We start from the raw sequence: 16,955 nt of genomic DNA, 5'->3' as shown, positions 1-16,955 counted from the left end.
GCACCCAAAAAATTTAATTAAAAAAATTCAAAAAAATTTTAAAATAAATACTTATTTACTTACTATCTCATGGGCGACTCGAGCAAATGATCTCCGTCCTGCAGTGTGGGTCGGGGGTGCACGTTCGACCTCTGCTCGGGATCGTCGATTGCTTGAGAATGTTTGACTCTTCTGCGTTCCTTCTTGTGAATCCCAATATTCAACTAGCTGATCGTAGATCACCGTCGACATCCATGCAGGTCGTACGCGTCTGCTCTTTACCCGATAAATGTTGTCCTTGAGGCGATCTCGGACGGTGAGCCTCAAAAGAAATTAAAATAAATATATATTATATGCACAAAAATACATACCAAATAGAACCGGGGGAACGATCCGGATCTAGACGAGGTCGGAGACGACGTTCTGCAGACGCTAGAATCTCCTGCAACGATGGCGATGGTGATGCACCATGACTAGATGCACCTTCGGGAAAAGCCGCACCCGTGAAAGGTCAATCAAGACGAGGAGGATCGACTACCACCTGATCCCGATGGACAGATGGTGATCTAGATGATCCGATCCCACGTCCTCGGGATCGTACCCCGCTACCACTACGACCACTAGAATGGGAGTGACTCATCTACAAGTTACATATAACAAAACAAAATCATGAAAACCTGTGAACTAGCAGTAAACCCTAAACCTTAAACACTAAAGAAACCCTAAAATCTACAACCCTAAACCCTAAACCCTAAACCCTAAAATAACCCTAAACCCTAAACCCTAAAATAACCCTAAACCCTAAACACTAAAGAAACCCTAAACCCTAAACTCTAAATAAACCCTAAACCCTAAAATAACCCTTAATTAACCCTAAACCTAAGAAAACCCTAAAATCAAAAACCCTAAAATGCAAAAACCCTAAATTAAACCCTATCCCTAAATCCTAAACCCTAAACCCTAAATAAACCATAAACCCTAAAATAACCCTAAACAAATCCTAAACCCTAAATTTAACCCTAAACCCTAAAAAACCCTAAAACAAAAAACCATAAAATCAAAAACCACAAATTAAACCTTAAACACTAAATAAACCCCAAATTAAACCCTAAACCCTAAATAAACCCCAAATTAAACCCTAAACCCGAAATAAACCCCAAATTAAACCCTAATCCCGAAATAAACCCCAAATTAAACCTTAAACCCGAAAATTAACTCTAAACCCTAAAATAATTCGCCCACAACCTTAAATCCGAACCAAAAACACCTAAAAATCGAAACAATTGGAAACTTTTTCTGCAAAAATTGGAAACTTACCTCGGTGACTGCGAAGGAGCGGCGGCGGTGATGCGGCGGTGTCGGTGGGGGACGACGGCGCGGTTATGGGGCGTCGATTCGAAAGCAAAAAATACAACGAACCTAAACTAAACCGATCGAAAAGGGGAAGAAGAGGGGAGACACGAGTTCGGAAACTTACCTGGCGGCGGCGAAGGAGCGGCGGTTATTAATCAAAAGAACCATATTGAGAAGTTCCTGTTGTTTTTTCGTCCGACTCATCGGTATTATCCTGCTCTTCGTCATTATTGTCTGCAAGTTCTTCAACTACTCCTTCTTCGGCTATTAACTTTCCAACCTCAATCGTGTCTTCAATTTGAAGAATGCCTTGATCGACATCTTGAAGCGGGATTTGTTCATCATTTTCTTCTTGAATAATAGTTCCTCTGGGGTTGATCTTCACGACGGCTCGCCAATCAATGTCTGACCTTCTTGTAATTTTCTTCGGATAAGGGATGTAAGACACTTGATCTGCTTGAGAAGCCAATATAAAAGGATCATATTTTCCGTATCGACGTGTGTAACATATGTCAAAAACACCTGTTTTGTTGACTCTGATCCCTCGCATGGGTGTAGGATCAAACCAATCACACCTGAACATCATCACTTTGAGTCCAAAATGACCTGCATATTGGAGTTCAAAAATCTGCTGCAGTAGTCCGTAAAAATCGGGTTCGTTATCAGATGCACAGTACTCTGACCCTTTCACAGAAACACCAAAATTATGTGTCGAACGATGTTGTTCGTGTTCATGTGTGTGGAAAACGTAGCCTCTGGTAAAAAATATAGGCCAACATGTAACACGACAAATGGGCCCTTGAACTAGCTCATGCAACCACAATGGATGATCTTCTGGTGACGTTCGAATCTGCAAAACAAAGAAAAAATAGGTTGTTTAAATATCAATATATACTTGATCGATCTTAAAAATGGGTATAAATAAGAAATTTGATGAAAAATTCTTACATATTCTTTTAACCACGTAGCAAACCCTTTCTAAGCATATCGCCGTGTTAAGCATATCATAAAATCTTTTCGCTTCAACATTTGGCTCTTCTTCCATATATGGAGAAGGAGCAACGTTGGGAAATGCATCATTCACCATCTCTGCATATAGATTTCGGTCTTGATCTTCTTGAAAGATCGGAGGTAGCGACGTGTTTTCCACAAGTTGTTCTTGCATTTGTGAAACACGTGATGATGACGACGTATCATACGTTTCTCCATGAGCCAACCAAACATAATAGTTTGACATAAAACCTCTTCTATAAAGGTGCTTACACACTTCATACTGACTTCGCCATCTTTTATTCTCGCATTTTGAGCACGGACATGGTAACTTCGAACTCTCAATATACGACGTTTGACTTATTGTAAACGCCATAAAATGTTGTAATCCTTCAGCAAACTCACTCGAGATTTGATTAGAAGAATCAAATCTATTATACATCCACATTCTAGATGAAAAAGACATTTTTTTGTATATAATTTTTTTTTCGTTAACAATTTTTTTTTTCCTATCTATGCATGCTCATCGCGCGGCGGATATATAGGTGGAACGTTGCGACGAAATTGCGACCGATATTTTCTGTCGTAAAATGATTTGCGACCGAAGTGCGACAGAATTGCGACAAAAGTTAGGTGACATACCATTCACGTGTGTACCTAATTTTGCGACACATCGGTGAGTCGCACATCAGTCGCAAATATTGAGCGACTCCTACAGTGTGTCGCATATCGGTCGCATAATATCCGCGACGCATAACATCTGTCGCAAAATGTGTCGTACACGTAGACCGACCGAACATATCTGTCGCATAATGTGTCAGTACATACCGACAGACCATCTGTCGTAAATTATCTGTCGTTTTCCGTCGTATTTCTGTCGCAAATACGTGCGACAGAGTTATCGGTCGCAAGCAGTCGGAAATTTGCGATAGATTTTGCGTCCAAGTCCGACAGAGATATTTTTCCGAGATTGTGTCACTTTTTAGTCGCGGTCTGTCGCAAATTTTATTGCGACTGAAAATTCGGTCGCAACAGGTGTCGCAAATTTCAGTTTTTCTTGTAGTGTAGTGAGGTTAGACTCGAGAGAGTTAATCTCTATTTTAGAGTTTGAATTCCCTGAATTGGATTTAGAAACCACATAATCTGCATCTTTAGAGAAGACCCTTGCATGTAAAACAATCCCGAACCATGCAGTGTTTATCATTCATAACCGTTTTCATTGTTCGCTTTGCCACATTCTTACACTCATATTATTTTCTCTGGACCTTGATTTGGATTTGGATTTAATTCAGTTGTTTACTTGTCCCTGTGTTCGACCCTAACTACTATACACGATCCGTATACTTGCGGTATTTGTTGAGTCTAGGTTAATTATCACTTGATTCATATTTCTACACCTAGATTTGCGACATCAAAGACCTAATGATCGACCTAGTCCACGTGCGAGAGTCATATACGACGAGGAGTCGGACTATGACGTGAGATCGAGAGCGGGAGTTCACAGGGCTAGGGATAGGGTAAACGACGATGATTCAGACCTAGAGATGATGCCTAGACCGAGAGCACACCCTAGACCGAGGGAAAGACCTTGTAGGTGGGCTGATGTTGTCGATGAAGAAGAAGAAGTGCGACATCGTCAAACTAGGGGATCTAACATCGACCTTAAACTTAAACTGCCATTATTCATAGGCAAAGTAGACTCCGAAGCATACCTCGATTGGGAATGTCGTATGGATAACATTTTCAAATGTTTTGCATATTCGGATCGAGGAGGGTCCAATATGTCATGGCACAACTGCAGAGCATGCATTGGCATGGTGAGATAGAGAAACCACCGATAGGCGACGAGCTCACATAGAGCAAGTCGGTACTTGGCGTGAGATGAAGGCTCTCATGCGCAAGCGATACGTCCCTCCTCACTTCCACCAAGAACTTCAAAGGAAGTATTAGAGACTAGCCCAGGGAGACAGATCGGTGGAGGAATACTTTGAGGAATTCGAGCACATTAGAAGCCGTCTAGAACTTGAGAGGACGTGGCTCAGTTCGTGGACAGAGTGCAGGAGCGAATTGCTCGGAAAGTAAAACGCCATCCTTATCACGACCTCCACGAGCTCCTGCACTTAACCGTTCAAATAGAACGTCAGGATCAACGAAAACAGTCCCGACTTAACCGTACTAAGACCCCAGTAGGACCGCCCGCCCATACACCAAAACCTACTTATGGTCCTAGGAGAGAGTCATCTGAGAGTAGGTCTCCTGGTGATTTCCGTGATAAAGGAAAAGCTTCCGAAACTTCATGCCCATCAAAAACCCCGTTAGATAATCCTAAGGACGCTCGATTTAGGGAGATCATTTGCTACAAGTGTCGGGGTCATGGTCATATGGCAAAGGATTGCCCGAACTCTCGCGTGATGATTCTCATGGAAAACGGCGAGTATGAGTCTATGAATGAGGAAGAGACGAAATCCTCCGACCAAGAGATTGAATACCCTGATAGCGGAGAACTCTTGATCACACAACGAGTTTTAAGTGCTATGACCATTCCGGACGAGACTGAGCAGCGCGGAACTATTTTCCATACCCGTTGCACCGTCCAAGGAAAAGTATGCGGTCTCATTATTGATAGCGGGTCTTGCACGAATGTTGCAAGTACTTATATGGTATGGAAACTCGGTTTGGTCCCCGAGAAACACTCGCATCCCTACAAGCTTCAGTGGCTAAACAACAGTGGGGAGATTAAGGTTGTCGAGCAGTTAAGGTACCTTTTAACATTGGACGGTACCAAGACGAGGTTCTATGCGATGTTGTTCCCATGCAGGAGGGACACATGCTACTCGGTAGAATGTGGCAGTTGATCGAGAGATCAGCCATGACGGTCGAGCCAACCAATATTCATTCGTTCATAACAAGAGGAATGTTGTGCCCGCACCTCTTAGTCCACATCAAGTACACGAGATGCAGTTGAAGCTAGCAAAGGACACTGAGTCCAAGAAGAAGAATTTCTATATCAAAGCTAGCCAAGTTGAGTGGGCTGTTCGACAAGAACAATCGGTACTCCTCATGGTTTATAAGGACGTCATGAACCTAAGGAATGAGGTACCAAACGAGAACCCGCGATGAGTCGACTTCTTGATCGGTTTAAGGACATTTTTCTGAAAGAAATTCCCGCCGGGTTACCACCGATTCGAGGGATTGAGCACCAAATTGATCTTGTACTCGGTGCCCCTCTTCCGAACCGCCCTACATATAGAATGAACCCCGAAGAGACTAAAGAGCTCGAGAAGCAGGTTCAAGAGCTCCTGAGTAAGGGTTATATACGCGAGAGTCTTAGCCCTTGCGCCGTTCCGGTACTCTTAGTACCAAAGAAGGGGAACTTGGCGTATGTGCGTGGATTGTCGAGTGATTAATAATATTACTGTTAAATACCGACATCCAATTCCGAGACTCGATGATATGCTCGATGAGTTGAGCGAAGCCACGATCTTCTCAAAGATCGATCTTAAGAGTGGTTATCATCAAGTGCGCATGAAAGAAGACGACGAATGGAAAACCGCCTTCAAGACCAAACAAGGCCTCTACGAATGGTTGGTCATGTCGTTTGGATTGACCAATGGTCCGAGTACATTTATGCGCCTTATGAACCAGGTCTTGAGTATCTATATCGGCAAATTTGTTGTCGTCTACTTTGACAATATCCTCGTATATAGCCGAACAACTGAAGACCACTACTCGCATTTAGAGCAAGTGATAACCACTTTAAGGAAAGAAAGCCTTTATGCGAATTTGAAGAAATGCTCGTTTTGCACGGAGAGTTAGTCTTTTTAGGCTTCGTGGTCAGTTCTAAGGGGCTGTGAGTTGATGAGAAAAATATTAGAGCCATTCAGGAATGGCCAACTCCTACCACTGTCGGCCACGTGAGGAGTTTCCTCGGGTTAGCAAGTTTCTACCGACGATTCGTGCGGGATTTCAACAGTTTAACCGCACCCCTCTCAACCATCACCAAAACGGACGTTACTTTTGAGTGGGGAGAAAGTCAATAACATGCGTTCGAGTCACTTAAGGACAGACTTACTCAGCACCTCTCTTAGTCCTTCTGGACTTCGATAAGACTTTCGAGATCGAGTGCGATGCCTCCGGAATTGGCACTGGTGCCGTCCTCATGCAAGAAAAGAAGCTCATGGCCTACTTTAGCGAAAAGCTCAGCGGAGCCGTGCTAAACTATCTGTCCTACGACAAGGAGCTTTATGCTCTCGTACGCGCATTAGACGTTTGGCAGCATTACTTGCTCACCAAGGAGTTTGTCGTACATTCGGACCATGAAACCCTCAAACATCTCGGGAAAGGATAACGTCGTTGCCGACTCCTTGTCTCGACGACACGCGCTCATATTGGTCATGGAGGCGAGAGAACTGTCGACTGAATTTATAAAGGAGCAATATGTGACCGATCCCGATTTTGGATCCATCATAACCGAGTGTTCACATGGTGCCTCTGGCCCATTCTATATACATGATGGGTACCTCTTTCGAGAAAAACGTCTATGCATTCCCCAAGGATCAATGCGGGATGTTATCCTCCGAGAAGCTCATGGCGGAGCACTTGCTGGTCATTTCGGAGTCGATAAGACATTGGCCACTGTTAATGAACATTTCTTTTGGCCACACCTTAAGAAGGACGTTCGTATGCTCTGCGCCAAGTGTGTCGAGTGCCATAAGGCCAAATCTCGAGTGCAGCCTAACGGTCTTTACATGCCACTACCGATCCCGACGCACCCTTGGGTCGATATATCGATGGATTTCGTACTGGGACTGCCAAATATACATCATAAGATGGCACATTTCATACCGTGTGTCAAGACCGACGACGCAAAGCATATTGCTGATCTCTTTTTCAAAGAAGTAGTGCATCTACACGGTCTTCCAAAGATGATAGTTTCCGACTGCGACTCAAAATTCTTGAGCCACTTTTGGTGTGTTCTATGGAAACAGATCGGTACTAAGCTCGTCTTTTCAACCACTTGTTATCCTCAGACGGATCGACAAACCGAGGTCGTTAATCGTACATTGTCGACTTTATTGCGTGCGACCATCGGAAAGCAATCGGGAGGTTGGATTGAGTGCTTACCGCACATAGAGTTCGCATACAATAAAGTCGTACACTCGGCTACGAAGCACTCTCCTTTCGAGGTCGTCTATGGTTTTAACCTGATCACACCTCTCGATCTCATCCCTCTCCCACACGATGAGTTGTCCTATCTTGACGGCGAACGTAAAGCCGAGTTCATCAAAGAGCTTCATCAGAAGGTTAGGGACAACATCATGCAGCGAATCAAACAGTACATTCGCCAAGCAAACAAAGGACGCAAAGATGTTCAAATCGAAGTAGGCGATTGGGTTTGGCTGCATCTTCGACCTGAGCGTTTTCCAAACAAGCGCAAGTCCAAATTGAACCCCCGAGCCGATGGACCCTTCCGGATAATCGAGAAGATCAATGACAATGCTTACCGCCTCGACCTTCCGAGTGAGTACACTGTGTCTAATTCATTTAATGTTACTGATCTATCTTTGTATGATACAGGTGATGATATTTCGAGGGTGAAATCTTCTCAAAGGGGAGGGGATGATGAGGACATCGGAGCAGCTAGCAGCTTGGAGGAAGATGAGGATGGGAGCTTAACGGAAGGAGCTCTCCGGGATGATGAAGACTCGGTCTTTCAGGTGCCGGGAGAAGTTCCGAATGATCAACACGCTACACGATCATTCGAAGCCGTGAGAACGGGAAGTGACGTGCATCACGCGACGGCTCAACGAGCAAGCCATAGAGTCGAGCCTCCCCTCACTCGTGCTAGAGCTCGAGCCCTTCATGTCACGTTAACCAAGGCTGTCACTGAAGTTCTTCACGGATTCGGGGTTCACGACAACAATGATGCATCACTATTCGGACGAGAAGTGACCCGGAAAATTTTCAGCATTAAGTCTGAATTGCCTAAGGCCTAGAACACGGACTTAATCAATTTTCGGCCCAAGAAGAAGGCCCACGGTCCAGCCCATCAGCAACCCAAAGGAAGGAGCTTTCTCAACAACTCTTTTCTCACTTATTGCTAAACTCATGCATGTAAACTTATTATTAAGTGTGTTTACCTCTTTTAAGTTCAGCCCTTGTAATTTTCAGAGGAGACATCCAGATATTGAAAGCTAATAGCAATTTCCTTTGAGTGAAAATTCTCTCCTCTTTCGTCCGGTGTGTCACGTTCGTTCTCGGTATGTCCGGAACAATTCCGGGTTCGGTGTGTCCGACTCGGTCCTCTTGGTGTGTCCAAGAGATTATCACTTCGCTGCCATCTTCCATTCCTTGGTTTTCCCTTGAATTCGAGAGTCCGCACAGGAGCCGGTGATCGAGAGAAAACCCCGCAATCCATTTCGTTGTATCCCTCCGTTTGTTCGTGAATTCGTACACCACGCCCGTGAGCCGATGATTGCGATTCGAGCCCCTTCCATCCTCCTCCGTGCGTACATCATGATGCCATGTCATGTGGTTTGTATCTTTCTCAAATCTGAAATCTAGCACAAGATAAATTAATTTTGAAACATAACACAAGTGAAACAAAATGCTAGAAGTATTGAGAAATACAATTTTTATTGAAAACAAAAGTGAAATCAATAACAAAGAAATTCCACAATCTAAGAAATTATAACTTAGGAATTCTCCATGGAAAAACATTCTGAAACAACCCCTCATCTAAGAAAAGTCCACTTCCAATTTGAAGGAAACTCATTCTTTAGATATTGTAAAAGAGAAAAAACCCTAAAAATTCCTGAACTTGTATTTTGGAGTAATATTAATTCCTAAACTTGTAGAGGTGGCTATTAATTCCCAAACTTGAAAAATTGAACACGTTAAGTCCTGAACTTGTTAAACAGTTCCGTAATCGTCCATAGCTTTATTTAGTAAAAAAAAAACGAGTTGACCGATCTCACGTGGCACGTGACGTGGCGGTAATTTTCTGAGTTAGCTCACCACATCGGATCGGTCAACTCGTTTTTTTGACCAAATAACGCTATGGATGATTATGGAACCGTTTAACAAGTTCATGATTTAACGTATTCAATTTTGCAAGTTTAGAAATTAATAGACACCTCTACAAGTTTAAGAATTAATATTACTCCAAAATACAATTCAGAAATTTTTAGGATTTTTGTGAATAAAGTATGATTATCTTTTAATTTCTAAATTGATTATGAATTGTTTAAAAAAAATATTAAAAAAGATATTTCTAAATTAAATATATTTTTTTCAAATATCCTTTTTAATATATTTTTCTAAAATAATTAATAATCAATTTAGATTTTGAATATTTGATAGAAAAAATATCATTATTAGATTATTTTCTCTCTAACAAAATATAGTTATTATTATAATAAAATATGAGCCTAAAGTTATATAACTAAAATTTTTATATATATAATCAATTTAGAAATTAAAAGATAGTCATACTTTATTCACAAAAACTCTAAAACTTTCTAAACTTATATGTTGGAGTAATATTAATTCCTAAACTTGTAGAAGTGCCTATTAATTCCCAAACTTGCAAAATTGAACATAAATCATGAACATGTTAAACGGTTCTATAATCGTCCTAGCGTTATTTGGTCAAAAAAACGAGTTGACCGATCCGACGTGGCGTGAATACTTTATTCACAAAAACTCTAAAAATTTCTGAACTTATATTTTGGAGTAATATTAATTCATAAACTTGTAGAAGTGCCTATTAATTTCCAAACTTGCAAAATTGAACACGTTAAATCATGAACATGTTAAACGGTTCTATAATCGTCCTAGCGTTATTTGGTCAAAAAACGAGTTGACCGATCCGACGTGGCGCGTGAAGTGGCGAGCCAACTTAGAAAATTGTCGCCATGTCACACGCCACGTCGGATCGGTCAACTCGTTTTTTTTATCAGATAATGTTATGGACGATTATGGAACCATTTAACAAGTTCAGGATTTAACGTGTTCAATTTTGTAAGTTTGGGAATTAATAGGCACCTCTACAAGTTTAGGAATTAGTATTACTCCAAAATACAAGTTCAGAAATTTTTAGGGTTTTTCCCCAACAATTAAAAAAAACAAACGCATTTTAAGGTGAAATAAACCCAGTTGCTTCTAAAACTAAGGTGAAGTGCCAAGAAATGAAAAACCCACCTCGTGTTTCAACAATGAACCCAAGTCAGCATTTCCATGGCATTGCTTTTAAAACCAATTAATATTCAAAACCTGTAGCCAAAACCTATATATACCCATTTGAACAAATGACCAAAAACCAGTACAAGCATATGCAGAGTATCGATCTAAAGATTCAAATAGAGACATATTTAGAGAGAAAACATAAACAAAAGTAGACAAAGCTAAAGAGAATCAATCAAAACTAGACAAAACACAAAATAAAACAAAAACAAAGGAAGACAGACAAAGAGGACAAACCCAAATACTCAAACAAAAACCGAAAAATTCAGATTGAGAAAGATGATAAGATAAAAAGAAACATACCTGGAGACGAGGAGATGAACTCCGGCGAGTTCCGGCGAGCTTCGGCGATCTGAACAGAGAGAGAATCCTGATCGACAGAGAGAGTTAGAGTTTGGGTTTGACGCGACAGAGATGAACTTCGGTGTATTACGTGATAGAGTTAGGGTTATCTTTTTAATTTTTAAGAAGGATATTTTTGTCTTTTGCTTAAAACGCATGGAAACGCTATCGAAATGTACCTAAAAAGCAACGTTTTGATTTTTAAAGTTTTGTTGCGATTGCGTTTTCTCTACGATTTTACCAGTCGATATTTCAACCGCCACCACCTCTCAGAAACCGCAAACGCTCCGTTTGCGGGTGGTACCGGTGCAACCAGTCAGTCCCTTTGTCAACCGTTACATAGTTTCGTTGGCCCTTTGGATTTCTTTTTTTTTTGGCAAAAATAATTTGTTTAAAAAAACAAAAATAATAGTTGTGTGAAGTTTTTGTTACTGGTGGAATTTTTTTATAATGTTTTATATCATCTAATTTTAAATTTTTTTTAATTGTTCTGATATTATATTATTTTGTATTTTTTTAAAAAAAAATCCTAAAAATTCCTGAACTTGTATTTTGGAGTAATATTAATTCCTAAACTTGTAGAGGTGCATATTAATTCCCAAACTTGCAAAATTGAACACGTTAAATCCTGAACTTGTTAAACGATTTCATAATCGTCTATTGCGTTATTTAGTAAAAAAAAACGAGTTGACCGATCTCACGTGGCACGTGACGTAGCGGTAATTTTCTGAGTTAGCTCGCCACATCGGATCGGTCAACTCGTTTTTTGACCAAATAACGCTATGGACGATTATGAAATCGTTTAACAAGTTCAGGATTTAACGTATTCAATTTTGCAAGTTTGGAAATTAATAGACACCTCTACAAGTTTAAGAATTAATATTACTCCAAAACACAATTCAGAAATTTTTAGGATTTTTGTGAATAAAGTATGATTATCTTTTAATTTTTAAATTGATTATGAATTGTTTTTAAAAAATATTAAAAAATATATTTCTAAATTAAATATATTTTTTTTAAATATACTTTTTAATATATTTTTCTAAATTAATTAATAATCAATTTAGATTTTGAATATTTGATAGAAAAAATATCATTATTAGATTATTTTCTCTCTAACAAAATATAGTTATTATTATAATAAAATATGAGCCTAAAGTTATATAACTAAAGTTGTTATATATATAATCAATTTAGAAATTAAAAGATAGTCATACTTTATTCACAAAAACTCTAAAATTTTTAAACTAATATTTTGGAGTAATATTAATTCCTAAACTTGTAGAAGTGCCTATTAATTCCCAAACTTGCAAAATTGAACACGTTAAATCATGAACATGTTAAACGGTTCTATAATCGTCATAGCGTTATTTGGTCAAAAAAACGAGTTGACCGATCCGACGTGGCGCGTGAATACTTTATTCACAAAAACTCTAAAAATTTCTGAACTTATATTTAGGAGTAATATTAATTCCTAAACTTGTAGAAGTGTTATTAATTCCCAAACTTGCAAAATTGAACACGTTAAATCATGAACATGTTAAACGGTTCTATAATCGTCATAGCGTTATTTGGTCAAAAAAACGAGTTGACCGATCCGACGTGGCGCGTGAATACTTTATTCACAAAAACTCTAAAAATTTCTGAACTTATATTTAGGAGTAATATTAATTCCTAAACTTGTAGAAGTGTCTATTAATTTCCAAACTTGCAAAATTGAACACGTTAAATCATGAACATGTTAAACGGTTCTATAATCGTCCTAGCGTTATTTGGTCAAAAAACGAGTTGACCGATCCGACGTGGCGCGTGAAGTGGCGAGCCAACTTAGAAAATTGTCGCCATGTCACACGCCAATTTTGTAAGTTTGGGAATTAATAGGCACCTCTACAAGTTTAGGAATTAGTATTACTCCACAATACAAGTTCAGAAATTTTTAGGGTTTTTTCTCTATTTTTTTCATTTTTGTTCATATTTGGAATCCGTAATATATATATATATATATATATATAAACATTAAATAAAACATATACAATGTGATAGATTTGTCACATAATTAAATAAATATTGTAAATCTTTCCATATTATTGCAATCCGCTATTTCACACATTTATCTAAACTTACAAACCACAAATTACACATAAAATAAAATAAAAAATGAAAATTCCCTAAGGCTCCAAAACTTTGTAGATAACCACAAAGCAAGGAAGTATGGCCCTAGGGCTAAACACAACCAAGTCATCAAGATTCCCGTACACCCCCGTCGAACCCGCCACTGAATCGTACGCGCCATCCTCCTCTGCCCCCGACCCCAGCGGGGGCGCGTCGCAGTGCACGCGCCTTACTCTCCCGGCGATAACACGGCAAACAAGCATAGCCCGCCTCCGGTCGAAACACCGCAAGGCCTCGTGTGCCCTACCGCTGCTCGCTGTGGTCCTAACGCCCCTCACCTCCCTCCCTCCATCGCCGGAAAACTCGCCGGAGGGTCCAAGACGGTGCGTTTTGGCCTGGATCCCATGGCGGATGATGGTGCATACTCGGCATCCTGGCACGGCGGAGCAGAGAGAGGATCCGCCGGCAGCTCCGAGGGAACAAGAGACTGTGGTGCAGTGGAAGCGGAGGAGCTCATTTCCGTCTGCGGCGGAGCGAGGGTTTTTTCCGGTGGAGGCGAGTGCACGGGATTTCACTGCATCTCGGCAGTCTTCGAACCGTTGGATCGTGCGTTGACTGTTGTGGACTTTTAGTATCCGTTCGATCTTGTAGATTGGGCTCTCTTTCCGGTACCAGCTTGACTTGAAGATTATATCCACTATGTTTCGTCCCGAATCTTCTGGTCCCAGTTCAGAGACTGGTAAAAAAAAGGACAATTTACGCACGTGCTATAAAAAGATGTGGATACAAATCGAAATTTGCGAATGAACGGAACAGTAGATTGATTCACAATAGTTATTTTCTGGCTATTTGTACGAGCGATCGCATTTCTACGGAATTATTTACAATCGTATAACATTGTTAGTAAAAAAAAAGAATTTTAATTAAATGGAAAAAATGACATATAGTACAAGTTTAAGAGGTCATATATATAGACAATTTATGAAAATACTTCAACAAATACCTTTTAATAGCTCATCAAAAAAATATATCTTTTAATAAACTAAATACAAATTAAAAAAAATTATCATATTTAGATGTGGTAAGATAACAATTCACGCAGTTCATGTTCCACCGGTTAAAGCCATCTTACATGCGCCAAATATGGTTTCACATTTTGCTCTTTAAAAAAATTATTGAAAACCATATCTTATACGCAGCAATAAATTATAAATGAAATAAATATTTTTTAATTATATCTCAATTCCAGCGACCAAAATGTCAATGTCACCCGATTTGAGGTGACAAAAATTCATAATGGCACCATGCATCTATTATTTGATTTGTGCATGTTCATGACCCGGAAAACAAGACGACATGCAATGACACATCAGAGTGACTCAACTGCGACAAAGGTGGACAGATCAATCAATAATAAATTATGCGACTAAAAAATCATCAATAATAATTCAAGGAGATAGAATCGGGTTAACGAACCAGCATGACGAACAGCTTGATGAAGCTCGAGGCTTTCAAGCTTTGGGAACACCTCGCCACATTGTGGGCACGCACATACTCTAGGTGCTATTGGATATCTACGTAGTTAAATACAAATACACACGGCAAAAACAAATCAAGAAAAATATTATTCGGCGAAACGGAGACACAAAAAGTATTCGGACCTTAAGTTTAGATAGAGAATGTCGATTCCAAATCAAATTGCTAACCCCGACAATCTGGGTTTTGATACACGACATACACGGTTACCAAAACATTATTAATAATCATCATTTCCTTTCGTTTGTCACTTCAAAAAATTAAATAAAACGAAAAACAGAGTCACCCAACCCAAATGACTCAAAAACATATTTCCTGGACCTGACCAGACAAAATTTTAGGGTTTTCTTGAAGCGCATAAATTATTATAATTGAATAAATTATATAAAAAAACAGATGGGTTTGTAAGAAATAAAAGAAAGAAAATAGGAATAATTCTTGAAAATATAGAAAAAATGCAAAACAGATATTTTATATAAAATTAATAAAATAGCGATAAATGTCGATCTAGATTTACATGTATCATAATTTTTGTCCGATAAATATTTTTTAATATAAAAAAAAAGAAAAAACATATTTTCCACTACCCAAGAAAAAAAGGTTCGGTTTTTCTAATTGTGTAGAAATTCTGTTTTTTCTTCTAAAGAATAAAAAAAAACTTGAAAGAAGCGAAGAAATGGAACCTGCTCGGGTCAACGATCATGCGACATTCATAGCAACCAGAGAGTTTCGTGAAGTGCATGGTTCTCGAAGAGGTGGATGATGACGTGTAACCACCACACCCGTTGGATCTAACCACATTAGATCCACGGCTCACAGGCTTCCGAGTCAACAACCTGGTTTCCTGACCAAGATTACTGCTCTCCGGTGACGATGAAGAGTGATCGGATCTGTGAACGACCCTCGCGTTTCCATAAACGACGTCGCTTAACCTGCAAAACGATGACCCACACGACGACGACAACGTCGCTGACGTGTACAGTCCATGATGAGGGATCTTTGATGGGTCGTGGACTCTTGGCCCTTCGATCTGTTTGCAACTCAGCAGATACTTTATTTGGCTCCATGACGACGGTGAAGAAAACAACGGTTTATGCTTTTGAGTTTGCGTTCGCGTTCGGGGCGGCGGTAGCGTTTGCGGCTGAGATGGTGGTTTCGCCGGTCTCTTCTTCTTCTTTTTACTTGGATCCGATGATAAACGCGTTTGCGTTTGCGTTTGAGCTTGCAGTTTCGTTCGATCGGGTAAAGGAAGAAGAGCCATGAATAGAGAACAGCGAGAAGATAGAATATCAGAACTGCAAATTAGATTACAGAATCTCCCTCTTTTTATTATAGACAGAGAGAGAAGAGAGAGAAAGTTTTGTTTTTTGTTTTCGTTTGTTTTGATGGAATTGGGATCCGAGAAAAAGAGTTATGTATAAATTCGGATCATATTGCATATATAACCGGTCCATCTATATTGTTTTTTTTAATATTTATTTTATGTGTGAAGTTGGTTAACTGGGGTAGAGGATACACTACAAAAAACACTCATATTTCCGACGGAAATATCCGTCGCAGGAAAGAGGAAATTCCGTCGGTATTTTTAATTTGCGACGGACATCGACGGAATAAGTTCCGTCCGTTAATGGTTGTCGCAAACACATCCCGGTCGTGCATCCGTCGCACATTTGCGACGAAAACAGCCGTCGTAAGTCAGTCGTTTTTAGCGACGGAATATTCCGCCGGGAAAAGCGACGGACTAACCGTCGCAATCTAGTCGATATGACCGACGAAAACTCCGTCGTTTTTCCATGGTAAACGCGACGGAAATTCCGTCGTTCAGTCGTCGCTCTGACCGACGGAATCTCCGTCGTAATTCCGTCGGATAGTGCGACGGATCGTCCATCGCATAATAGTCGCAAAGAGGGACGGGATGATTGGTCAGATAATAGTCGCAAATTAGCGACGGCTTATAAAGACGGATAGTTCCGTCGCTAATAGCTACGGAAAGCGACGGAAGATTTCCGTAGGATTATTCCGTATGCGACGGATTATTCCGTCGCATAAGAAAATTTTTTCGAAAAAAAATAAAAAAAATCGTTTAAAAAAAATAATTATACATTTGAAAATTGTTTTATATATTAAAAATTGAAAAAAAACCGAAATTGTTTTATATATTACAAAATTGAAATCTAACGAAATAAGTTGTCCGGAAAATCATCGAGATTTTGAGGATGTTGCTCGTCTTGATGAACCGATGGATCGGGATTGACGGCGGGACTCGGAGCAGACGAACCGGCGGAATCGATCGGAGGCATAAAACGTTGCATCATCTCCTCTAACCGAGCGATCTTCGCCTGAGCTGCATCAAACTGAGCAATCTTCTCCCGAGCAGCTACAAGTTCCGCAGAAGTCTC

At 40.0% G+C, this 16,955-nt stretch overlaps 1 protein-coding gene across 1 annotated transcript; it reads right to left on the bottom strand.

Moving 5' to 3' along the window:
* Nucleotides 1-12,950: 12,950 nt before the first annotated feature.
* LOC104809174 lies at nt 12,951-15,953 on the bottom strand. The gene is made up of 3 exons (XM_010535063.2): nt 15,240-15,953; nt 14,497-14,594; nt 12,951-13,756 (listed from the first exon to the last, which is right to left on the bottom strand). Exons 1-3 carry the CDS (start codon nt 15,815-15,817, stop codon nt 13,077-13,079), a joined length of 1,356 nt encoding a protein of 451 aa, XP_010533365.1. The 5' UTR covers nt 15,818-15,953; the 3' UTR covers nt 12,951-13,076.
* Nucleotides 15,954-16,955: the final 1,002 nt, after the last annotated feature.

Source organism: Tarenaya hassleriana, unplaced genomic scaffold, assembly GCF_000463585.1.
Source record: "Tarenaya hassleriana unplaced genomic scaffold, ASM46358v1 Cleome157, whole genome shotgun sequence".
Lineage (NCBI taxonomy): Eukaryota > Viridiplantae > Streptophyta > Magnoliopsida > Brassicales > Cleomaceae > Tarenaya > Tarenaya hassleriana.
This window is presented reverse-complemented; position numbering and strand designations above follow the sequence as displayed.

What these genes read in the sequence shown, in the direction of transcription:
- LOC104809174 (XM_010535063.2), bottom strand. Translation starts at nt 15,817, where the DNA reads ATGGCTCTTCTTCCTTTACCCGATCGAACGAAACTGCAAGCTCAAACG. An exon ending in ATGATCGTTGACCCGAGCAG is followed by an intron (nt 14,595 to 15,239) that starts GTTCCATTTCTT and finishes TTAACTACGTAG; the next exon opens with ATATCCAATAGCACCTAGAG. An exon ending in TCAAGCTGTTCGTCATGCTG is followed by an intron (nt 13,757 to 14,496) that starts GTTCGTTAACCC and finishes TTTTTTTACCAG; the next exon opens with TCTCTGAACTGGGACCAGAA.